The sequence below is a fragment of the Lipophrys pholis genome (assembly GCF_963383615.2).
Source record: "Lipophrys pholis genome assembly, chromosome: 5".
NCBI lineage: Eukaryota > Metazoa > Chordata > Actinopteri > Blenniiformes > Blenniidae > Lipophrys > Lipophrys pholis.
This window is the reverse complement of record NC_137628.1, coordinates 4,509,080-4,535,530: the sequence shown is the minus strand read 5'-3', so window position 1 is coordinate 4,535,530 and position 26,451 is coordinate 4,509,080. Positions and strand designations below refer to the sequence as shown.

The 26,451-nt window shown below is 40.7% G+C and overlaps 1 protein-coding gene across 4 annotated transcripts; it reads right to left on the bottom strand.

Annotated features, from left to right (window-relative positions):
- Positions 1-1,853: 1,853 nt before the first annotated feature.
- Positions 1,854-25,965, bottom strand: slc2a15b (solute carrier family 2 member 15b). 4 transcript variants are annotated; one of them, XM_080463089.1, is made up of 12 exons: positions 22,972-23,446; positions 20,200-20,298; positions 15,099-15,259; positions 14,883-15,007; positions 13,737-13,882; positions 11,441-11,573; positions 11,171-11,358; positions 10,150-10,260; positions 9,823-9,924; positions 7,892-7,967; positions 6,464-6,591; positions 1,854-2,799 (listed from the first exon to the last, which is right to left on the bottom strand). In XM_080463089.1, the coding sequence occupies exons 1-12, from the start codon at positions 23,014-23,016 to the stop codon at positions 2,572-2,574; spliced, it is 1,542 nt and encodes a 513-aa protein (XP_080319215.1). In that variant the 5' UTR covers positions 23,017-23,446; the 3' UTR covers positions 1,854-2,571. The 4 variants fall into 4 exon arrangements, with proteins under 4 accessions (XP_080319215.1, XP_080319216.1, XP_080319217.1 ...); XM_080463090.1 differs by lacking the exon at positions 22,972-23,446 and adding an exon at positions 25,732-25,965 and having other exon boundaries at positions 1,860-2,799; XM_080463091.1 differs by lacking the exon at positions 22,972-23,446 and adding an exon at positions 25,793-25,916 and having other exon boundaries at positions 1,860-2,799.
- Positions 25,966-26,451: the final 486 nt, after the last annotated feature.

Below are 26,451 nucleotides of genomic sequence, written 5' to 3'. Positions count from 1 at the left end.
TTCCATCACCAGCCCCCCTCACCTTTTCTCCTCCTTGTTTTTTCCAAGACAGTAAGCTTGTCTGAAAAGTGCAGTGGCCACCACGCAGCCAAAACAAATCCAGCTAATATGCTGATATTTCTAACACCGGCCCCCGTCGACCCCTTTTCATTCATCTGTGATATGAGGACAGGCAGGATTGTGACAACATGGATCCATTGTGACTCAGTTGGGGGTTGTGGGGCCTGTCTGCAGAGGCTGACAGATGGATCAACCAGCCTACAGGCAGTGGGAAGAGATGAGCGAGAGGAGCAGCGCTTTCCATCTCTCAACATACTGTATGACTCCCAAATTTGCCATAGCGTGTCACATGGTTTGGCAGATTTGCGACATTAACAGAGAGCTGCAGTCATGGTGCTGGCATACACTCTGCAACAGTTTTTTTCATTTCTCCTTACACTGTGACCTCCCTGCACGGTTTATGATAAATATCAAGGTCAAGAGATGCTTATGACGTCTATTAGTGAAATTTACAGAGGATGTTTCATACTGAAACACAGGAAATAGGAATTATATTTGTCCATCCATCTTCTATACTGCTTTGGGGAAACTTTTAACTTTCATTGCATCTTGGTTGTCCGTTCACATGACAACGATGCTCAAAGCCACTGAAAACAACTTTCAGAAAACGACTCCCAAGGTGGAGCTTTTTGACAATGCTCCGACTCTGTGCAAATAGAGAGAAAGGAAACTTTTTGAAAACACTAGACAACGATAGACAACTGCTGCTGTGCATGCACATCACAGCTGACATTTCCAGTGAAAATACCTAGTTTTTGCATTTCAGAAAGTTGCGTATTGAAATGTTTTGAACATTTTGAAAACAATGTCCGTTAAGATGGAAACAGAAAAAATGCTGAAAATTATGTAATTTTCCTGTTGGGCCACTAGTGGGTGCTGTTGTTTGTTCTCGTAATGAAACTACACACATATGCAGCAGAGAACAACACGCTATAAGCATTAAAATATCAGTACACGGACATTTGTATTGACAGACGACCAGGTTAGATTGTTATGTTGCTCCCTATCAGTTATAAAACTACCAAGTCCCAGGAGAATATGGACTGGGAGTCATGACACTCTGGAGGCAAACATTTTTCTTATTGTCCATCTAATCGCACATGTGCAGAAGAACTATTTACTGCGGCCGCGGTGCCTTTGTGCCTTAGCAGTGTTTTTGCCATCTACATGGAGCAAGGCGCAAGTGTTTTCAAAAGTTGCGTTTTTTTCCCCCCGTTTACATGATAATGGAGTTGGAGACTTTTAAAAAAATTCTACTTTGGGAGGCAATTTCAAAAAGTTGTGTTTTCAGTGGCTTCAAGCACTGTTGTCGTGTAAACAGACACCCAAAACGCAATGAAAGTTTTCCGTCTTCACTTGAAAACATTGTCGTTTAAACAGGGCCTCAGTGCGTGGTTTAACACTGTCCTGCAGGAATATGCAACACTTTAGTGAAAGAGATGAGCAAATATTGTTGTACAACATTGATATAGTGTAGTAGTGGTTTTCTCGATGTGTAAGCAGCCTGTGCGATCAGCATATAATGCAGCTCATGCCACCAGAAAAACAGACGTAACTGTGCACTGATCACAAGCTGGATGGACCCGCTCCTCTTTATGTGACAGGAAACCGTGTCCATTGGGTCAAAATGAGAATTTTACATCAACAGTTCTCCGTGCTGCTTCAGTCTATTTTAAATAATCCAAGCCTCAGAGGAGACATCAGTATTTTTGGATTCTGTTCACTTGTTGCTTCTAGTTATATTTCAATTAGATATGGGTTGATGATGGGTGCATAAATAATTACTCCCCGACAAGATTTACATAGACGTACGTATATTTGGACAAATGAAATGACTACTATAGTAGCCACAAAATGCAGGTCTCTCACATAAAGACACACAAAATGATGTAACAAAAGATGAAAACACAAAACAAAAATCCACCAGTAGCTTGTTCACATTCACCATGAGCCAAACAGTGCAAATGTACAGTGACAGTAAATATAGTAGAAGTCACATGTTGTCTTGTGACCTTGATCCACTGAAATGTCGGACAAATTGTTTGCATACCTTCAGTTTTGCACACCCTCTCGTGTGCAATCAACTCCTCCCACACTGATTGTGTTTCGAGCCTCAAAATCAGGTCAGTCAGCTTTGTAAACATTGATGTGGTCATGACATTAGGTTCATTAGAAGTAAAACTAAATGTTTTGGTGTCATAAGGTCTTTAAGTCAGAGGGTAAAAACATCTAAGAGCATCGTGAGAAACCAATTCAGCTGTGACACACACGCTGAAGGAGTCCAAGAAACTGATTAAAACGTGTCTGATGGTTGATTTGAAATACATGAACATGTGACTTCCGTCTCAGAAAACACACACGAGATCCATTTAGACTGGAGATGAAAAGCCACTTTGGCTACAGAGAAGTTTTTCCCTAACTTTCTGCGAATGATTGAAGGCAGTACGGCTCTCCCTCGCTCCCCCTTTATACCAATAACGAGTAGGTCGACCGGCTTTTCCAGCTGTTGCATTATTTCTCATCGAGTTGGCCCAGGGTTCCATATCCGTTCATCAGAGCCAGCTTCAGGTGACCGTTAGACGTCAGCTCTTCCTCCAGGATGTTGTTCCTGGCGGCGAACATCTGACTGATCTCCATGAAGGTCTTGTTTTTGGTCTCGGGAATGATGAAGGTGGTGTAGAGGGCCACTCCCAAGCAGATCACACAGAAGAGCAGGTAACAGAAGGGACCCATGGTAATCTGCGGACGGAAAGGAACAAAGAATAATTCAAACTCTGCGATGAAAGAAAAAATGAAAAAGTGCTTCTTTTATAATGCATACAAACTCAAAGACCCCGGCAGTTAATATGATTAAAAACCAAAAAACAAGCGACAAAATGTGTTTGTGTCAATCCATCAGCTTGTTTTACAGTCTTTAAGTTATTTAAACACTAATGCTTTGTAGGTGTTTTTTTTTTGTAAATTCAGGACTGTTGGAATCTCTACATCTCCAACGATTTCCGTCTTTAGTCCAGGAAGCATTCGTGCCAAAACATTTTGATTGTCATTAAGACTTCTCTCACTCCGAATGTTGAAATTGGAAAGCAAAAGAAATCAAGTTTGGGGCCATACAATCATTTCCATGGTAAAACAACTACAAGGAGACATAAAATCTGGGAAAACAACACCAAAGATGAAGCTATTAAAGCAAATCTAAGCAAATGAGTACAAAATCAACCCAAAAGGAAAGTAATTTAATGTAAGTTAATTATTTTATAAATTAGTGGATTAATTAGTTCCACACGAAGGCTCCTGAACAAGCTGTTCACTAAACAATGGCACTTCATCACTGCGTGAAGTTTGAAAACAGTTGCTCACGGACACATCGGCCAGCCGCTGACAAACATTTGTTTTCATTTAGAACAAAGACGTAAGTTATGGGGAGAAGAGGGAAATTCTACTTCATTTGAAATATCTCGCTGATTTGTTTGGTTACTCCTATTTGGTGCCTCCTAACTGGCCGTAGCTGTGAACGTCGACTGTTCCCCCTGTGATGGACATCAACTGGGAACCGCTCCAGTGTCCAGTGACTCTTAATTGGATGAAACAGTATAAAAAAGAAAAAATTGTGGTGTCGAACACATTTTAGTTCAGGAGCCACATATAGCATTTCATCCTGAGTTGGTGGGAGAATAGTGCCATAATAACCTTTAAATTTAAACTTTTAAGTTTTTCTTTGTTGTGGCGCAGAGTATATGTGACGAAAATGTCTAGTTTATGTATAGTTTATTAAACCCAAACAACTACTAACACAAATCTCAACGTGAAACCAATTTCAGTGAAACTTTCCGGTGCAAAATGCAGTGAAATGTCAATAAAACTTCTCCTGTAGCATCATACATGTTTTTATAAATTCACCCTCACAGCACGGATTTGAAGCTAGTTTGCTAGCAACACGGTCGTTAGCTTTCATGGCAGCGTCACCGATAACTTCATCTCGGGTCTCAGTGTTGTGTTGTGTCTGCCACTCTTCAGAAATTGGTTTAAAAAACAAAAATCAATGTTTTCTTTGAAATTTCCTTGGTCTTTTGGCTATTGATTGGAGCCTCTTGCTTCTTGCCGTTATGTTTGACACCCGGGATTAGAGGTCCGAACAGCTAGCTTGTGAATGACTCAACATCCGCTGAGTTTTGTGTCAGGAGAGCATTCCTTCTGTCAAGTCAAACATGTGCTTCACGATTAGCTGTGCAATGCCAGTGAAAGACCATCTGATTTTGTTTGATAGTCCTGAATGCGCGTCGTACACTGATGGCTATCGGACTGATTCTCGGAGGAAAATCGGCCCCTTAAAGGCTCTTCCATACTTTCCGCGTTGCGCGTCTGCGACTGCTTTGACTTGCGGATGCTCACCCGGTGCCCTTCATACTACATTTCAGGGTTCACGTCGGTTCGTGTTCTATAACGTAAAGTAACGATCCTGAAGATATTCCCACTTCTGGTGGCCTGTATTCTTCTCCTTTCCTAAAGTTTTTTATATTTACCCTGGCTACCTTTACTTTAGCTGTCTGGCTATCTTTATATTCTTTAAAATTGGGATTTTGGCTCACAACTCCTGGAGTGAAATATCAAGAATAAAGAGGAATAAGTAAGTAAAGCAAATATTTCTGAATTTGGCAAGAAAAGAAAACAGCAGAATCTCTGCGACTCATACAGGTTAGAAATCAATACAATCATGAACAATACAAACACTTAAAGATGTTGTAAATCTCATTGTGCGTCGCATAATAACCTGTTAGTGTAAACTTCCCCCAATATTCGATATTGGTGGACAATCGTTCTAAATCGGTGGTGTGGATTATTTTTAGAGGCGTGTCAAAGGTGAGTTTGGGTCGCCAGTTATGACAGGGGGGCCTGTACCGTAACTAAAGTTTTCAAAAGAAGATTTGCACATGTCAAAAAAAACAACCCACTTTCTTTAAACTAGAGCAAACCTGGTAAACTACCCATCACTTTCAAATTGAAGGCTTTTGTTTGTTCATGGTAGAGGGTGTGACCAAGAGTGTTTGGGTCTGTAGAAGGAGTCACGACCTTTCTCCTAGAGACCATATGATGAATCTCAAGGACGCTGGAAACCACTGGTCTAAGAAATGAGACCGTTATTAAGCAGTTGCCTTGTTCTGTAAACAGAGATGGTGGTCAAACAGTGAAGGTTTCAGCTGTTAAAGCGAATCACCGGGCTAAAAGATGCTAAAATGCAGACTTACGGTGATATAAACACGCTGAGCGTTTCATTATCCTCTTTACTGTTCATGTGGAACGTCCCGGAGGACAATGACAGACAGCAAGGTCGTGAGATTAATTGGAAGTTTTATTGGTATTTGGGGCGTCGCTTCCATTCAAACCAGGCCGCACGGCTCACAGCATAACAGCTCCCTGTATGACATTGTAAACGGAGCCACAGCAGATCCTGCAGCCTCCAGACCTCAGTGGAGATCCCGCCGAAGATTCAAACAAAGGAAACCTTGAGGGCAAGTAGCTTGGCACGATAAACCTGGTGGTATTTTGGAGTTTCTGTGAGGTCAAACATGTTTCAGAAGGTTTTTTTTTGGTCATTTCAAGGTTAAGACCTTAGTCAGTAAAGTTTTAAGCAGGTGTCTATAAAAGTGCCATTTGTCCATCGACTAATTCTATCAGGGACGTAACTGAGAGTGGGCAGGGGTGGCCTGCCGGTGGCTGCATCTCCGCACCCGAGAAATAGGATTTTTCAATGTGGAAAAGGAGGTTCTCCAAGGGAAATGATAATAATGAATAGTTAGTTTAGTTTAACTAGTTAGTTTTTGAGAGGGTTCAGATTCAGGCCCTGTTTACACAACAGCGTTTTCAAGTGAAAACAGAAAACTGTCATTGCGTTTTGGGTGCTCGTTTGCATGACAATGGAAAACACTCTGTCTCCATGCAGACTTCAGAAATGCTGCTACTGTCCATGCACGCCACAGCTGTAGTAAAAATAGTTTTTCTGCACATGCTCAGTAGATGGCCAGTAAGAACAATGAGTGTCATGACTCCCAGTCCATGTTCCGGTGGGACTTGGTGGTTTTATAGTCAACAGTCACTGTAATAACAATCCAACTTGGTCGTCTGTCCATACGATTGTCTGTGTACGCTCATTGTTCATGTTTACAGTGCACTGTTCTCTATGTGCATGTGTGGTTTCATTTACAAAAACCAACAACTGCACCCACTAGTGGCCACTTAGGAAAGCTGTGTCGTTTTCAGCGTTTCTTGCATTGTTTTCAAAACGTTATAGTGAAAATGTGAAACTATTCTGAAACAAAAACGGCCCGTTTTCACTTGAAACGTTCTTGTTGTTGTTGTCGTCACGATGCTGTCGCAGTGAGCTTCAGGTACACGAGCTCGCTCTCACCTCGAGGAAGGGGAAGACGAAGCCGATGGTGAAGTTGGACAACCAGTTGAGGCAGCCAGCCACGGTGTAGGCGGCGGGTCGGTGAGACTGCTTGAAGAGCTCTGCAGTGATCAGGAACGGTACGCCGGCTGTGAAGACGCAGAACGTTTGTTTCGTTTGGAAGGAAACGCTTCAGCAACATCGTCAAGCGTCGCACACGGAATGAGTTAAACCTATTGCCTAGATGTAACTAAGCATCACTTTAAAAAACAAACAAATCATATTTAATCACCCGGTACAACAACTGTGTGGATCTATTGGGTGTTGTGAAATTAACTTCAGCATCTTCATTCATCTTCTACTTCATCAATATTCCCTCTACTATTTCCTGGCAGCCATTCCAAATTAGCAGAAGACCATGTAACAAAACCAGAAGCCTTCTTCAGGACGGAGAGCTGTTGGATTACTCTACTTTTATTTCATTATGTGTTCATTACTACTCAGTAATCAGAGTCAGACAAGAGGTGTTTGTCAACTTGGCAAAAGTCCAATTCTGAGCCACAAGACGACTTATCCAGAGCCTGTACTATTCATTAGTTTGATATGGAAGATCTACGAGATGTTGTTTCTGCGTTAAACACATGATTCTTCATTGCTTGGAGTGAAAACTACGAAGGAGAAATACGCATTAGTAAAACCTCTAATGATCAGCTTTCCAAATGACGTCCTCATTATCTGTGCATGATAACTGCAGAGAGGAAGGTTTAATATTGTCAAAGCCATAACTAGGCTATAATTTGTCAGCATCTGCGGTATGTATGGGAGGGCGTCATTGTGCGAGCAAGGTTTCGTCTGAAGGAAACTGTATTCATCACGGCTAGCTTATGAACAATGAGCCATTAAAGATTTAATTGCAGCAACAGAAATTCTCGTGTGCTGAGGTATAGATTTCGCCGGCTTGACTGATGACGTTGTGTAAACCAGATTCGTTCTAATTCATCATCCTCGCAGGTCCGCTCGACGTGGCTCCTAACGCCGTAAACTATTGCCTCTTAATTCACTTCACTCATCTCATCCAGTGTGCAAATGGCTGCGGCGATGGATGTGGCGTGGCAGTTGTGATTTCCTAATTTACAAGACTAATGAAACAAAATTTCTCCTCACCATCCGAGGAGCAGTTTGGGAGGGAGGAAAGCTCCTTTTCGTGCCTGTTGTTGCGCGAGTGACCACCAGGGAGCAGTGTTACCTTTTACACTGCACACGTCTACGGCTGCTGTGTGTGTGTGTGTGTGTGTGTGTGTGTGTGTGTGTGTGTGTGTGTGTGTGTGTGTGTGTGTGTGTGTGTGTGTGTGTGTGTGTGTGTGTGTGTGTGTGTGTGTGTGTGTGTGTGTGTGTGTGAGACAGGTTAAAAGTTTCAGAGAGTTTGAAGTTGTTGTTTTTTTTTTTTACCTGGACCGATGCAGAAGCCGGCAATAATCCCCACGACACAGCCCACGCTGATGTAACGCATGAGGGAAAACTGAGGCTGTCAATCAAACACAAGCGATGGGTTCAAAACTGCTGCACAATATACTACATGGATATAAAACTAGATATAACTGCATAATGACGTAGTTTTATACACGATTAATAATGGTTGTCAAAAGGAATTTTCCAAAAGTATAAAGGTCTTCACAGATCTGCACGTGCATGAGTAGATGGACAAAAACTACAAAGTCCATGTCGTCACATTGTTAATGTTTATAGCTTATTGTTATTTGCGTGTGTGCGTAGTTTCAAAACAAGCAGCATCCACTAGTGGCCCAACATAAAAACTACATATTCTTCTTAACGAATATCATTGTCAAAACGTTGCAGTGTAAACGCAAAACCTTTCTGAAACGAAAACACTATGCGTTTTAACTTTAAACGTTGTCGTGTAAACGAGGCCACTTTTCTCACTTCCTTTACATTCACTTGTGCCGCTTCCTGCCGGATCTCGGTCTGTGAAATAGGAAGTCATGTGACCTGTGATTCTGTGTCTCTTGCAGCCGTAATATCTGCAGTAAGTGGATTAGTTTTCTGTCTGATGTATTTGTTTGTCACCGTCCTATCCTTTTCTTTCCGACTATTCCTTAACCTTATTCCCAACTGATGCAAGCAGAAAACCTGCGCGTCTGAGTCTGAACTTAGACGTTCTTGTGGTATTGTTGTATTTTTCCCTCTAAAAGAACTATATTATGTTGTAATCGATGCTATCTAAATGAAATGTGAAATCCATATTTCATCATTTATGTTGCATGCAAGCTTGATGACATTCACTTCATCACTGCGCATAATCAGCTTCTTTCACCTTCGCGTGTTGTTATTAGTAATTAGTCAGTTTGATTTGGCTTACACGACAGACTCCAAGTAACTATATTAAAACTACTCAAAAGTAAAAATAGACAGATTCACAATTTTTTCCTCGGTTAAAAGTAAGAACGTACAGGCTTTAAATGCAGGAATGAATATTTAGCTTACACAGAAATGCAATATCCCATCCATCCAAACACATTTCATCCATAAAATAAGGCTGATTACACAGTCTGAATAAAAATTGAAAGAGTCGTACTCTTCCTCCCGTCGTTCTGCTACAGCACTGAAGGACAGATCGTTGGCAGAGTTCCACCAATAGAATTTTCCCGATTTTCTCATTTTCATGGAAACTAAAGTTGAGGAGTTATTTAATATCATAAAACAACTTCAATGAACCACATTTACTACTAGGTTCATAGCTGGTGAACACATTATAACGCTTGGTTTTTTTAACACTATGTTTGTCAGCATGGATTCATCTGATTAATGATGCAGATCATGATGAAATTGTGTCCTAGGTTTGAGTCAGAAAATACGTTATTTTCTGATTTAAAAGAAGAAGAAAAAAGAAACCTAGACTTAACATAAAACACTTCAAATCTTTTTTTAACTTGCCTTTTAAATTATTCTTGTAGCACTTTGAGATTGTTTAAACGTAATAATAATGATGATTATTATCATTATTATTACATTTTGAAAGGACATTGTACATTTTGAAGGAGAATCTGTGACCATCAGCTGATTTCATTCCTTCACTGTAACTCTGACGGTTAAAACAAGTAACGAGACGTTTGTAAAGAAGACAGACATTTTTATCTTTAATGTTGAGAGAGAAAAGTCCTTGAAAAGAAAATACTTAAGTCCAGGTACCTGGGAAATCACAGTACAGTAACTAATTATAAATACTTAGTAAACCAAATACATAGTCGAACGGATGTAAAAAATGGCGGGCTTGAGTTTTACACAACCTATATTTTTCCACGAGAAATAATCTTAACACGATTCTGTATTTGTCCACCCACAGGACTACAGATGACACCCACCTGTAAGAGGACAGACACGGTGATCCCAGCACAGCAGAGGCCCATGAAGAGGAAGCCGCCGATCATCAGAGGTCTCCTGCCCAGACGCTCGATGGTAAAACACTGAGTGATGAAGAAAGAGGCGGCACGCGCTGTAAGAGACGCCATCCAAACAAAGAAAACCCCACGATATACTCTTCTTTTGAAGAGTCTTCTCTTACTTTTGAGTTACTGTAATATACTTTAAAAACAATTTAATCCGATTCTTGAATGAGAATCCAGTAAAAGGTTCAATGAGACATACCGAAGAGAACGTAACATATGAAAAGTGTGGTTGTGTTTACTCACGCCCAGCATCCCAGAAAAGACCTCGATGGCACCAGTTCCCACCGTGGTGTACTGGATATAAGGATCTGGGATCCCTGCATTCTTGAATATGTCATTTGTGTAGAACCAGATCTGAAATTCAATCAATGAAACTACACTGAAACTACATGGAAACTCCAGAGAGCGGCGCACACATATTAAAAGAAATCAAAAGTTTGTCATTTTTTCCTTAAGGAGCCAAAAAGTGACTTTTCTTGTTGGCCGATTCATCAAAGTGATCATTATCATGGAGCTCGACCATCAGTCATGCATTTTGAGATACAACATTTCATCAGTATGGACTCCTGACAAGCGTTCCCCTTGAAATTAATTTGTGTTTTCTCATTAATCACACTTTGCTGATGCAACATCCATCATTGATGATGTGTGGACAAGACGGTGATCGGTGCAGTTAAATGCTGTCTTGTTGATTTAGTAACCATACGTATCGCCTTTCATCACCATTGCCGCATTAGAGCAGGCATACATAGTGCAGACACAAGAACAAACACGGTGGAGAAAGTTGAAGAATTGGTACCGATTTGGAAACAGGAATTTCCAGAAAAAAAAGGAGTAATCTTCATTTCTAAAACAGTCGCATTCCGCACAGATAAGAGGCTTATTTCTAATGTACCATTCAGATACGAGGCAAATCAAGGTGCTTCAAATCAGAGGTGTTAAACACATTTTAGTTCAGGACCCTCATGTGGCTCTATTTCATCTCGAGTGGGCCGGACTGGTGGCAATAGTGGCAAAAAAACATTTAAATCTAAACTTTAAAGTTTTTGCCTTTGTTGTGATGCGGCGTATACGTGGTGAAAATGTCTATTTTTTCACAAAAGCAAACAATTTGTAACAAAAATGACTACTTTTCTGAAACCGAAAACACGGGAAGCGTTGGCGTGTGAACTGGAGTTATTGACTGGAGTTCCACCTTCAAAATCCACAGACACAGAAACAGCAGCGAGCCCACAGACAGACAAACAACCCTCTTGCTGCTCACCGCGTCGATTCCAGACAGCTGCATGCCGACGTTGACCACGGCGATGGTGATGACCTGCCAGCGGACGCAGCGGTCCGTCAGCAGTCTGCGAACGGAGAGGGTCTGTATGGAGGACAGCGAGCGCTGCTCCTCCTGCATCTCCTCCACCTCAGCCTGGATGTTCGCTTTAGTGCGAAACCACTTCAAGGCTGGAAACAAAGACCATTCGGTTCCCATGTGGTGGAACGCACATTGTCAGGAGGACTTGAAAATGAAAAGGAGCTCCTTAACCTGCGATGGTGGCGTGCACGTTTTCCTTCTCTATCAGCAGGTACCGGGGACTCTCTGGAAACCATGGCAACAGCATCAGCTGGATTAAGGTGGGAAACACGATGAGGGACAGAAGCAAAGGCCAGTGCTCCTCCTGTGGGGAAAAATACACAAAACCTCACTAAAACCAGGCTGGAAAAACAATAGGTACTCATCCAATGAAATATCTGGAGTCATAATGCACAGATGGTGGGTCAGCACTCTTCTTCTTGAGAATGAAAGAGTTTGCATGTTCTCCCTTTGCCTTATTAGAGTATATAAGAGAACTTTATGTCAAAACCCATCACAAAAGTCACTCGTTAGCCCATTGGTGACCCCCTCCGCCTCTTCTGTACTTCATATTTCAGCCTGTATCCACATTGTCATGGGGCCATTAGCTGATGTACAATCCTCCAAAGATTAGAACAAGAAATTATGGAAGCTGCAAGTTTTATCAGCAGGCCAGTTTTGTTAGTTTTTAGCTTTAGGCTTCTCTGTACTTCTGCTATAAATTGACCATATTGTTAGTGAGCTGGTGGAAACAGCATCACCAGCATCATCAAAGAACAATAAGCTAGAGGGCCGAAGCACATGATACTCCATGAATGATAAAGTTTAGAAGTTACTGTTCACTTCCAACAAAAAGCACATTGCACTGCTGAATGTGACTTCAATTTACCAAACTTTTTATGGGGAAAGTACCAACATTCAGTCATGTCCCGGGTTTTCTTGTTTCTTTCAAGCGATCTGCTGTAAGTTAATAAGAACACAGCACTTTTCTTATGAAAACCATGTGATGATTAGGACGAGATACCAGGGTTTTGAAAGATTTTTAAAGACATCCAAAGAGAATTATAGCCTTTTTAGATACTAATTAAAGCTGCAAGCGGCGCTGAACGGGTCCTCGCATCCTTGCTGGTCAGTGATTGGAAGCATGTCCCCCAGGTGGCGCTGCAATTGACAGTGTATTTTGGCCTATGGATGTGAAGAGGGCCGACTGTGATCAACGTAAAGTATGAGGCGTCGTGCATGTACAAGTTAGTTATGCAGCACTTCCTATCCATCCAACAGGTGGCGAGTTACTGTGACTGTATATTGGTCTGCCGGCAGGACTGTGATCCCACATGTAAAGTTTAAGACATATTGCAGACTTGGCCTGGTGTCCAGCATATGAAGTTTGGGGTCGATTGACTTATGTGGAGCTGAGATATAAACACATCAATTTCAATGGCGAAATATGGAAATTCGCCGTGCCGCCGCAACATGCCTTTTTTGATGACAACATCACCATTTTCTTCATAACTCACCATAAACGTGTCAACATCTATGTCATCACATTTGAGACTAATATCGGCAACCAGTTAATACTAAAAATACATCAAAGTGTCAAAAAAGTTGAAGTTCCTCCTGCCAAAAGGTGGCGCTATAACTGTGAATAGACATTAGTATATGGATGTGTTTCATTCATAACGCAAAATGTCGGACTTCCAGTTGGGTTTAGAGCATGGGTGTCAGTGACATTTTTGTGTAGCCCAACGTGCTGCATATGTCTACCAAATGTCTCTGATGTAGGTGAGACGTGTTGCCAGTGGATGTTACGAATGTGAGAACAATGTAGGGGGCGCAATGGAGCCATTTTGCCAGACAAATGGGTAATTACCACAAAACATAAACACGTTTGCCACATCTGACATGTCTGCAAATTTTCACGAGAGTTTGCGGATGTTTAGGCCATCAAAGATGCAGCAGTTTTTGCTGTAAAATAATAATAAAATTAATATTAATAACAATAACAACAACAACAATAATAATAGTAATAATAATCTCTGCTCCGGCTCAGACCCTTAATAATATTTTTTTGTTAAATGTAAAAAAAAAGTTGCATTTCTAAGACAGACTTTAAAACATCACAAAGGAGTAAAAAAGTAGGTCTTGGAATATTAATCAAAAAAGAGTTGAAATGCTCAAATCCCAAATACTTCAAGGAGTGTAAAGGGTTAAACACAATGACGTCTTAATTGGGCTCAAATCTGAAACTGATAGATATTTAAAACATGAAAAAACAACAAATCACATCTCATCAGTTTGAGTAAATTCTTATGGTTTCAACTTTATATTCTGGAGTAAATTGTTGTAAAGCGGCACAAGCTGCAGCAGGATTATACAAATTTTAAAAACCCAGAATGTATTTCACATTACACAGATCCACACAAGCCAGCTAGAGTATCGAGTATCGTCAACAGTCAGGCTCTGCTGCTGAAAGCCACAACATCAGTACCTTTCCCAGCAGCTCGGAGAGTCCCAGGACCTGAGCGATGAAGACCCCCAGGCAGATGTGGATGCTGGGAACGAGACCCAGGAAGCCTCGCAGGTTCTTGGGTGCGATCTCGCCGAGGTACATCGGCACCACACTCAGACAGATCCCTGGTGAGAAAGAAAGAGGAGGGCTTAGTGCTTCTCAACAACATTTTATATAACTTATAAATATCCTGATGTCCACTCAGACTTGAAAAACTGTATTTAAGTCCTCAAATCGAGACTTGTGAGTCAGCTATTAATCAAAGGTGATTGTGAATTTGAAGTTCAAAGTTCAAACTTTCTCTCCCATAAACGACCTCAGAAACTATTTGCTCGCTTCATGATGTTAATTGAGTTCATTTCCTATTTGAAGCATGATGTGACTTTGTTTGTGACAAGCATTCCATGAAATAGATAAGATAATAAATAAAACTCAAGTTGACATGACACTTTAACTTTAAGTGAGAGAAGAAAAAGCATCTGTACTAAATTTGATGAACTTCCTGTTTTGAAGATAATTATAGAATAAAATCACGTCTCTAAGCAGAAGCTGTCGACAGGTGGAAAAGAGTAGCTTTAAAACAACATTAGTAGTCTGATTCTGACCTTTGTCTTAAAGAATTCTTCAGATCGAAGACTATTCGTCCATTCAACTACAACATTTCTTCCAAGTCACGGGGAGCTGGAGCTGATCTGCTGACTCATCTTAAAGAGAAGTGGGCTTAGTCTCTGTACTCGTTTCTATGTTTCAATGAAAAAGTTAATTCAAAATAAATTCCCAAGTAAATTCAAAAGTGGAAAATCTAATTCGGCAACCTAACCTAGAAAGGATGCCTGTCCATCACAGGCCAAACACAGAAACACAGTCACACACTCATATTTCTTCATATTTACAGTCTAATGAGAGGCAATTACAATATTTAACTTAATGTCCACCGAGGGCCGAGAAAAAGCCACGACCAGGCAGGGAGAACATGCAAACCCCACACAGAAACTCCCCCCTAGCTCCGTCTGGAACCCGGAATATTCTCGTCAGGACTCGCGCTTGATAAATGGGCTTTCCTGTTAACAGTCTGCATGTTCTTCAGTGTGTTAGAAAAGATGGAGGAGATGGAGACAAGCCTACCTGAGTGTATTCCTGTGATGAAGCGTCCAACAATGACCATGGCTGGGTTTCTGCACCACCTGCTGAAGCCCATCAGAGCTCCTCCTATAAACACCAGCATGGTGGATCTCACCAGGGTCCCTTTCCTGTTGGACATTTTAATCAACTTCATCCACAGATATCAGGTCTGAAGCTCAGAGCAAGACACATTTATAACGTTCATTTAGACTCACTTACCTTCCAAATTTGGTTACCAGTTTGCCCACCAGCAGGGCCCCAGACATCCCGCCGATGGCAAAGATTGACACGGTGAGCGAGTACAAGACGGTGAGGAGACGATCATCTAGCACCCAGTCGTACGTTTCTATCATCGTCTCGTTGTAGAAGTCTTTGATGTACTGCAGGTAGAAAGACACTTTAGACAAGAAACACAAGACACAAGAAATTCATTCTGCTACACACATTTTACTCTACACCCGTGGAGAATACAAATGTTGGCTATAAAATCTGACACCATCAGCTCATTAATTCAGTCAAAATCTAGTCAAAGTCAATTTGATGGGAAAAGGGTCATAAACTGCAAGCTTGAAGAGAATGACAGCAGTTATCCTTTCAGCTTTCCTCACTTTTCATGCAGGTTCATGCAGCAGCGCAACAATGAGGCCCTTGTTGTGTGTCAATGACACAGGGACAAGAGTAAATACCTTTGTAACTTTAACACATTCAGGAGTGAATGTCAGACAACAATTGCATGAACAATGTAGTCATTTGTTTACAATCGGGCTGAAATGGAAGCAGCTAAAAACAACTTGAATCCACCAAAACCACATCACAAGACTGATCAGGTTTTATGCCATATCAAAGTGTCAGAACGAAGCGAACATGCGGGACCATTTCTGAGACGTCTGCTGTTTTTGGGTTCATTCAGATGAAGATTGATTTTGTCCATTGTGAAAGTAAACATCTGCTACTTGCTCCCTGCCCTGATGTGTTTCACCTGTGCCTGAGTGTGTGATTGTCTTCACCTGGTGGTTTTAGTTAATATTTGGGCTTTCCTTGTGTGTCTTCTTTCGTCTGTGTTTCAGAGTTGGTTGTGTCCCTGTGATTGTGCCTTGTTCTTCAGGCTTTTCTTAGATTGGATTTTTGTCCTGACAGCGTGGCTTTGTTGGCTCCTCGGTCCACCTTGCCTTTCCCCAGTGCTTCATATAAAACAAACAGCGGCGTGCGGCTCAATAAATCCTTTCCCAATCAGCAATCCCTGACATAAAATATGAGGGAGGTGCTCTAACTGGACCAAATACGTCAATGGAAGCTTTGGATTCTTCACTGATGTGTACAAAACAGAATTTCTATCAGGTGAAAGCAAAGCAAACCAAATTAGTGCCACTTTTCTTTTAGATTTTCTTTAGTTTTATTCTTTTCCAACCTCCCTGTGACACAAGAACTTTACATTAAAAACCGAATCTTGCTTTTTCTGTTTAGATCAAACAATATCTTGGTTTTGTCAGGTTGAGTTGCTAACTGATCGAGTGTGATTATAATTTCAATTTAAAACGATTAATTATCTTTTACAAGGTGTATCAGGTTAATCTTGAGTGCGAAGGTTTGAATCCCAGTCGGCGCATCCAGTGTAAAAACTAAACAAGTGTATGTAATCACACTACAATATATTTTCTTTCCAGCTTCATGTAAAGCTTTCTATCATACCCTACACTGTAAAAAGTTCACATCTTGACAAGTGCATGTAAATAATTTCCAGTAAAAATGTTTTGTCACACTCTGACTTATTTCCAGGCTCCACAGCTGAACTGTCTAATTCAAATTAGTTCAGGAATTTGATCTAAATACTGGTAAGATCTGTCATAGTAATACATTCTGCCAACATCGGCTAGTTTTGTATTAATTTTAGAGCAAATGTTTTCGTACATTCAGAACACAATCACATTAAAATGTACTTTTTAACCAGTTGGTAATGCTGTTTGGATATCAATCAGGCAGCTTCAGCTTGTATTGCAGGCTTGTAAAAGCATTGCAGCCATTTCTTCTTCATTTCTAGGTCTGGAAGTTTCATTATGATTCATTATGACCTCGATTCATTCAGAATTAGTGCAATCCCCAGTGGACAAATTAAGAAAAAAAAAGTTCTATTTTCTACTTTTACATTTTTTCCCCCCCCTAACTCTCCTGTGGGCTGGTGTTCGACCACATGTTCAACGCTCCTGCCCTGCAGATGTTTTGGAACAGAAGAACACAGTAGATGACTAATAATGTGGATCTAGAACATTTTGCTATATGTGAATGGTAAATTTATTTTGGTTATATAGATTTATTTTTTCACTTCTTCAGCTGTATTAAAGCACTTTAAACTGTCATGTCACACACACACACACACACACACACACACACACACACACACACACACACACACACACACACACACACACACACACACACACACACACACACACACACACACACACACACAAATGGGTGAACCAGAATCAAAGAATGGCGGTACTTTAAGCAGGGGAGGCAGCCGATCTTCTGATCTTGGCTCGGTCTCACTGCTACCTTCAGCTGACCTTCATCCGCAGACAGATAATCATGTGATTGATGAAAACACACAGCGTAACACTAAAACTGAATAGCTCCTTGTTTAACTGTGCCAGGCAGCCTCACATAAACAGTTGTGAATGTCAGTAACAAGTTTAGCTCTGGTACTATAATTTAATGCCCAAAACACACAAAACAAGGTAATTTAACTATCCTCTTGTCTTAATTGATTTGCAACACCTAAAGTTTGATTTGTAGCACACATTTGACGCACATCTGAAAGTCTGATGGACTGATTGAAAGTTTGACTTTACCATCCACTCATGGGACACGGGGGGAAAAAAGAAAGCAGATGGATTTCTATTTGCAATGTGCTTTTTTTTTTATTTTGAGCTCGTGTCTTTCAGTGTCACACATGACATGACCGGAAAGACAAGGATAAGCTTTTTTTAAGATGCGACGAAGAAGTTCAAAAGCATAAGAAGAGACGACATCGCGATCACAGAGAAGACAAGTTGATGGGCTAGAATAAGTCCTGTCATTGTTTTCAAATGAACTAGAAACTGCTCTCGCGTTCAATTCCATCCATCTACCCAGTTATCATTAAAATGACACCAGCTGAGCATGGGCGTCGGTCAGGGGCCCGTGGGAGGAAACCAGAGTACCTGCAGGAAAAATAAACCCTCACTTCACTTCACTGCCGCTTATGGAAAAAGTTGCCCAGGCAAGTGAAATCAAAGGCCTGATCTCAGTGAGAGCCTGCATGGAGCATGCTAAATTGTACTTCAGTTTGTGTGTGTTTTACACAATTTACTCCGAATAACACCACGAGTGACATCACAAGGAAACCATTTGGGTTTTTGTTTCTTTCAGACTCTGTTTCTGAGGACTATCAGCTTGAAACGCTGTCACGCCCTTGTTGGTGGAGGAGGTTATCATGTGTTGGCGTATTACATCAAATAAATCTGAATTTGGCTTTGACGGCCCTGTATAGGGTTGACCCATCACCACACCTATTTGTCTGCTTGTCTGTCTGTCTGTCTGTCTGTCTGTCTGTCTGTCTGTCTGTTTGTTTGTTTGTTTGTTTGGTCGGTCGGGCTGTCACGCCCATCTTTCAGTTTGTAGCTTTCCTGTTTTCTGGGACACAGGTGGACAAGGGCTTTGTGGGTACGCTCCAGCGTAAGTCCTCTTCAACCATAAGAAGAATAAATCAACCAAATGAAGATTTCAAATGAATTGAATGTTAAAAATGGCTCGGGCATCTGTTTCGGATGCCCCCCGGACGCGTCCCAAGGGAGGTGTTCCGGGCATGTCTCTCCGGTAGGACACCACGGGGCAGACCGAGGACACGCTGGAGGGACTATGTCTCTCGGCTGGCCTGGGAACGCCTTGAGGTCCCACCGGAAGAGCTGGAGGAAGTGTCTGGGGCGAGGGAAGTCTGGGCATCCCTGCTTAGACTGCTGCCTCCGTGACCCGGCCCCGGATAAGCGGTGGGCAATGGATGGATGGATGAATGTTACAAAACTCATCCTCTTGTCTCCCATGTCCACAAATATGTTCACTCTTTCTGTGAGCCGTAACAGCCTGATATTACATGTTAATGTGAACCTAAGTGCCGAAGTAGACGGCAAAATATCATTTGTTTTTTAGTACATGAGGCCCTTAACTGTCAGCTCGTAGTTTACATGAATAGTTTAAAAGTTGGGTGTTTTTCTACATATGTTGTAATTTGGAGTTCTGTGTCATCCGACATGAGCTATACCATGAAGCAGTGTGTGACTCCCCAGGTTCCCACCAATAAAACAATCTTATTCTGACTCTCATTCAGGGCACAGATACTTGAAAACCTGACATGTGATTATTTCATTATACTGTGATTTTTTCCCTTTTTTTTTCCTTACACATTATTAGAGCATGATTTCAAAAATATCAAAACACAATTCTGAACTAATGGGTGGGACAATAATACTTTATAAAGATAATCTCCTTGTCCACAGTATGTCATGCATGTGAAAAGATGGAGATGAGCAATGTAGACTTGCTCTCAGAGACAAAATGTGATATCTGTGGCATGGGGAACTATTGTGACATTGCTGAACGTGAACTATATTTATATATAACTTCTGATTTCAGAAAATCAAGGAATGTTTCTGATTCATAGCCTTATTAGACGATATTGGTGTTATTAATGGCTACTGATACTAATGCACAAAAACATGTGAAGTGGTTTGGAGAAATGTGATATTTTTCTCAAGGTGACAAGTTATTTCACGTGAGGAATATAAATGTCAAGAGTAACTGGAGTGTAGAATGACAGTGTTTAAATCTGCTTTTCCTTTCAATCACATGTATTTTGCGAGTCTGACAAAAAGAATGCTAGTAAACTCATTTCTGAGAAACCTGAAGAGCTGCTCTGACTCTAGTAGGACTTTAGACCCTCCACCCTGGTTCTTGTACAGCAGCTAGAAGAGCAGCAGGCTTGTGAACAAAGTCCTCAAACACTGGAGTGACATGTGGCTTTGAACCTCGTCACACATTTCTCGGTGTGAGTCTTTCCGTGGCCAAACAGGAATGATGGACGGAACAGAAGGAAGCACATGACGCATTAAAACGACCGAACATCGATGACACGGTGAGGCTGATAGCAGCCCTCATGGCACCGCACGACAGTACCACGCCTTCCCAGTTCCAAAAGAATACTGTGAATGAATCCTAGAAAACTTTAATACTTGGGTTTCACGTCGGCAGCAGTGACAGTGACCATTCTAGGAATGACGAGACAAACCTGTGCGGGAGAGTTGACGACAGCCAGGTTGTAGCCGTACAGCATGGAGCTGCCAAACGAGGCCAGGAAAGCCACTGCCAGCAGCGACTTGGTGAGGTGCTGAGGGACGCAGAGAGAGCAAAACCACTTTAATACATAGTTCAACGTCCGTCAAGTTTTTCAGTTCGATCCGGGGACCAACTGGTAAAATTTGATTTGCACATGTCGAAGAAAACTATAATAAGATGCTTTCAAGAATCCAGAGCAGAAACCACCTCGTGCTTTTAGAAGTAAACGAGAGTTAGCGTCTTCCAGCGTTTTGGCTTCCCGAACCCTGACGCTAGCCACAACCCGTCGGCCTGCAAGAGGCTCCAATACGGCCAAACCACGAAGCAAATTGTAAAAATTGCCCAAACAATTTCAAAGAAAATATAGATTTTTTGAGACCTGAGCTGAAAGGTAGAAAACTAGCATTAGTTAACTGTTTACGCGACAGTTAAAACAAGAGCAAATATAAAACTTTCGTCAGGTTTTGAGTTTCTGTTTACACAACAATGGTGCTTGGAGCCATTTGGAGAACTTTCTGGAGACGCTCCGACTCCGCTACTGCGCATGCGCACCGCCGTCATGGTAAATACTTCTTCTGCTCATGCACGAGAAACAAACATGGCGGCCTCCAGAGTGACATGACTCCCAGTCCGTATTCTGGTTTTATCGTCCATATTGGCAGTTTTTTAGGTGAGATTCACCTCTGATCGCATCCAATTCGTCATCTCTCCATATGAATGTCGGGTTCTCTCCATTGTTGATGTTTATAGGGTATTTGTTTTCTGCATGCACGCATGTGTAGTTTCATTACAAAATCAACCAACAGCGCCACCTCATGGCGTGGCCCTGCTAACAATATCGTTTTCAGTGTTTCTGCCATCCTGAAACGTAAACGAAAAAAACGGTGCAGTCTCACGTTTGTAACAACATGTACAATGCAACAGTCATAGGAGAAGTTTTTTGGGACATTTCACTGCATTTTGCACAAGAAGGTTTCAATGAAATCGGCTTCATGTTGAAATTGTTGGAATTTTTTGGTCCTAATTGTTTGGTTTTGTGAAAAGATTTGTGACAGTTTCATCACATACACTCTGTACCATAACAAAGAAAAACTTTAAAGTTTAAATGTAAAGGTTCTTATAGCACTATTTTACCGGTCTGTCCCACTGAAGATGAAATTAAACTGTATGTGGCCCCTGAATTATAAAGAGTTTGACAGTTTATTACATCTGAAAGTAGATACTGCCTTCCTTATAGACAATCTGCGACGGGGCAAAGACGTCGTAAAACACTAATCTTGTTCATATCTGTGTCTTTGAGGCTACTGTACTTGTTTGATATTCATCTAAAATGTCAGTTTTTCAATCAAATGTCAACACTTCAGTACATTTCTCCATACATTCATAAATCAATGAAATACACAGGTCTTTAATGTGCAAAAAACCAACAAACCAAAGCTTCACATTATTTCCTTGTTTTAAAGTATGTATAGCAAATGCGGGGGTTTTTTTCAGTCCTTTTGGTTTACCTGTGTGCAGCCTGCAAAGAGATTAACTCTCTTGGAGAACTTTGGACCTCTCAGCAGGCCTGTGCAGAGCTTGAGAAACATGTGTTACAGTGAGAAAAGTTTTTTCGTCTCTTTCCCATGCCGGGCACTTCTGCCGGCCACCCGCTGAGGCCTCCGTCCCCAAGTCACATGAGTCCTGCATGGCCCGTCTTCAAAGGCAGAGACGCAGCCTACTGTATTTTCATTATAAATGACCTGAAGCTACCCTCTTGGCTGCCATCCCAAATTCCACACAACGGGCTTAGCTGACCCCGGAGGTGACCTTCAGGGGGATTATAGTGTTCTTCACATGGAGCAGCGAGGGGAACCGGGAGCTGTGCACATGACCACACCCAGGAAACGTCAAACTTTCAAACCCATCAGCATGTTGTTGGTGAAGTGAAAAATATGGTACTAGTGTGTTATTACAAGTGGGTGGGAGAACCCCTCCACTCTGGCTGAACAGTAACGGCACAGTTCCTTAATGAGAGCTAATTTATCTGGAAATAGCCTGATGGAGAAAGTTAGATGCCTACACGTGAAAATAGCCCGGAGTAGACAATGACATCCAGTCAGCATCAAATTAGACTCATTATCTGTCAGATGTGCAGCTCTTCACATGTGACATCAGCATACACTCAAAGCTGTGGGTAACTTTTCATGTCCTGCAACATGAATTGTACTGCAAATATTTATATTTAAGACCTGTTTTCTCTTACTTTTCTCCAACACAATGACAACGTTTTGTGCAATTTAAATGAGCAAAATATATTCTATGAACAAAAACTGACACAGACAGAAAAGTAGCTGTAGTAGAATAAGAAGCAGAAGATCCCATGTCTAGAGTTTTGATGTGTGATGTGAAGAAACTATGAGCAGATGTGTTCATTTTTCTTAGTTCATTAAAATGATTAAATTAGACATTATGGAGCAAAAAAAATAAATCTGTTTCCTATGTTCCTCTAATGAGATGACAGTGTATCGAGATGATTTGAGTTTAAGACCCCTGGTTTAGAGTATATGAATGTTTGCAGTTGCATTTGATTCATATTTGTTAAATGGATAATTTTAAATAATTTTAATTCAAAGATTGATCAGGAGGCCATCAAAACATATGCAGTTTTAAAATCCTGACTCTTTTGTACAGCTGTTGGAGAATGTCCACATTAAACCCACATTCCAATCACATTGTCACTCACCGTGTTGCCTTTTGCATCGTGGTCCTTCAACAGTTCCTCCGCCATTTAAGTCATGAATAATTACTCCCCGGCGTGTGATCTGCTCGTTTCTGATGACAAACTCCTACAAACAGCTCATCCACACAACTTTCCCCCCCTCCAAACTCTTCTCCCCCCCCACATTTGTAGCTACCTCCGGGCCTCGGAGCGGAGGGGGCGTGCCACAGGGTCCGCCTCGTCTCCAATCATCCCCGCGCGTCGTGGCGCGCGAGAAGCGTCCATCAGTCTGTCCGCGCTCCATCAAGCCGTCACATGAGCCGCGATGCGCCCCGCGATGCTTTTAAACAAACTGTGACTAAAATCCTCCCAAAGCGTTTTCAGGATTCGGAAACATTACGGCTCACACCCCGGAGGCTCCACTAAGGAGGGAAATTAGGCGCTGGCAACACTTTTTGGGATTTCGCGCATTTCTCAGAAAACATCAAGCTTGAAATTCAGTTACTTGTATTAACAAAACACGATATCTTGCGTGAGTCACATGGCTGCACTTTTATCTACCAAGCAAGAGTAGAAAATGCTTTTTTAATGGACTTTTTGTCTTTGACAATTATTCCCAGAGAGAGGTTCAAGTTCATTTTATTATACTTAAGAGTTTTTGCCAAAGTATACTTTTATGTACCATGTATACTAATATCATTATACCTGCAGTAGACTTTTAAGAATATTTAATACTTATAGAGCATAATATTTCTAATAATACTTATGCAATTATTATCAGGAAAGCTTTTGGTCGACATTAATTGTATTCTTTTTATTTATTTTACTTATTGTTTCTGTTATGTATGTTTTGCCTCTTTTTATCTTAGCCTTTACTCCCCTGCTTTGTCAGTTTTACAAAATATACCCCATATATACTACATTAATTACATATACATTACTTATATAGTATAATAATGTACTTGCATACTTCTTTGAATACAGTATAAAATAGGATTTAAATCATGTTGTGGTATGCCACAAAGAAGCCAATATGTGTAGAAATGTATTTAATCAGCTATTATTGAAACCATAAGCACAACAAGCCAAGCATACTTAAAGATAAGTCATAAATATTTCAATATTTCATTATACTTCTGTTTGGTATATCTTGATAGTATTATATTTTTTATATACTTTTCAGTTTAAGCTAATCCAACTAAAACTTTGTAAAGTATGTCTCTGTTAAGTACATAAAAAGCAAACTGAAAGTTGAGTCATTTAGTTTTGGTTTAGAAAGAGTATACTTGAACACACTATATCAGTGAAATCCTTTTTTTTCTTTCTCTCCACACTTGAATAAATGTCTTTTTCATAACAGATAGATTCCCCACATTCTTTCTCCAGACATTTTGCCGCCATCTTCTAATCATAATCACCTTTAAATGAAACCTTCACATCAGTCTCACCAGTGTATGTATTTAACAAAAATAAAAAATAAATGGTGTCTTTATAAAGTCTGCAGTCTTTAACATGGTGATTTTTTTCTTTTTCTTTTTTTAGGAAATGATCAATAGCTCTGTTTTAACAAAGTCATCTTTTTAAAATCATGATTTCTCTTCATATATTAAAAGGAAAAGGGGAATCTCCCTGATCCCCTATGTGTGTATATATCTATATCTATATCTATATCTATATCTATATCTATATCTATATCTATATCTATATCTATATCTATATCTATCTATCTATCTCTCTCTCTCTCTCTCTCTATATATATAAATATATATATATATATATACACACACACACACACACACACACACACACACACACACACACACACATATATATATATATATATATATTCTGTGATTCTTTTTTGAGTTGATTGATTTAACATAAGATTCTCAAAGTCCAATAAATTAGAACAAAAGCTCACAGTGAGGAATCATTAACCTTGGTAGGCTGTGGCTCAGTTGGCAGAGCGGTTGTCTCTCAATGAAGAATACTTACATTGGTGTGTGAATGTGTGAATGTGATTAACAGTGTGACAGCACTGGGGACTATCTATCGATCTATCGATCTATCGATTTATCGATCTATCGATCTATCTATCTATCTATCTATCGATCTATCTATCTATCGATCTCAGATTCATAGATTTTTGCAGGTTTCTGTGATATTTCTGTTTGTTGTCTGATACAACTCTTCATTTAGTAATCTTTCCTTTTATATTCAATCATTTAATTTTGTCTTTAAGATTGGCTCATTGATTTTCTTCTTAAGTGACCAAATTGTATTTTCCCTTTGATTTTACTTTGTCAAAGCAGTGTGTCAGCTTTGAATTCTTCCTAATGTGGAATTTGATTTAAAATTTTCTTAGAATCAAGCAGATAGAAACACGTAAAGAGACTAATCCTGCACAGGTTTAAGATGATGTTTCTTTAATAGCGATTCCTCCTGTTTAAAAAGCTGGGAGGAGTATTGTCAGTTGATCCGGCATCACTTCCTGGCACATGAGCGGGATGCATGTGGACCCAGCTGATCACCTGTTAACGGCCTTCGGTCACAGTGTCTCCTGCTCCACAGATGATTCTGGAGGCTTGTGGGGATTTCATGGGAAATCTCAGCGTTTTAATGTTTCCCAAAGAGAACACATGACCTCTCGAGGACAGACACTCAAACGTGGAGTCTAATTTACCAGTGCAGTAACACGTCAACACAAAACACGAGGTGTTCAAATCCAACAAAAACATCAGAGAGGTGTGTTCATTGCACAGAAATAAGACAGTATAGAAATACCAAAAGATGCAGTCTTGGTTTTTCCTCAGTTCATGCTGCAGCGTCTTGGGTGTTACATCACCTTCCTTGTGCCGCCTCCATCAATCTTCTCCTCCCCTGCTGCTGTTTTCTGTGTACATTCCTCACGCAGAATCCTCCAGTTCACAATCAATGAACCTTCCGACGTTTTCCCCTAACTTTAACCCAACGAGCCAAGTTGAGACAATCAAGCAAGTCAAATGGCTTGTGTCATATGATTTCTGTCACTGTGAAATCTCTGTAGCGTCATGCTGTTTCTGTGTATAAAATCAATTATCCTGCGAATGGGGACACAGCTCAGTGGGCTGACACCATGAACGGAGAGACGAGGAAAAACACTGACGCAGTGACCTAAAATACTACGAGGAAAGATCGAGAGGAAACAATGGAGTGACTTTCTTCTTTTTGCAAATAAGAGAAAAGTCACATCATCACTGAACCTGCAGACGCGTTCTTATCTCTCGGCATATTGTGTGGAATTCACACTGTGTGACTATTCTAAATGAAAACGTTTGATCGTAAAAACACATCACTGAACCAACAAAAGTGAGATCTCAAGTCAATTTAAGAGTTTGTGAAATAATATCGCAGCAGTTTAGAAACAATTCTTAATACTAAAGACCTGGGAAACCTTCATAAATGGATAAATGTTTCCTATGTTGCCAAAACAACTATTTATGCAAAAAAAAACAACACATTAAG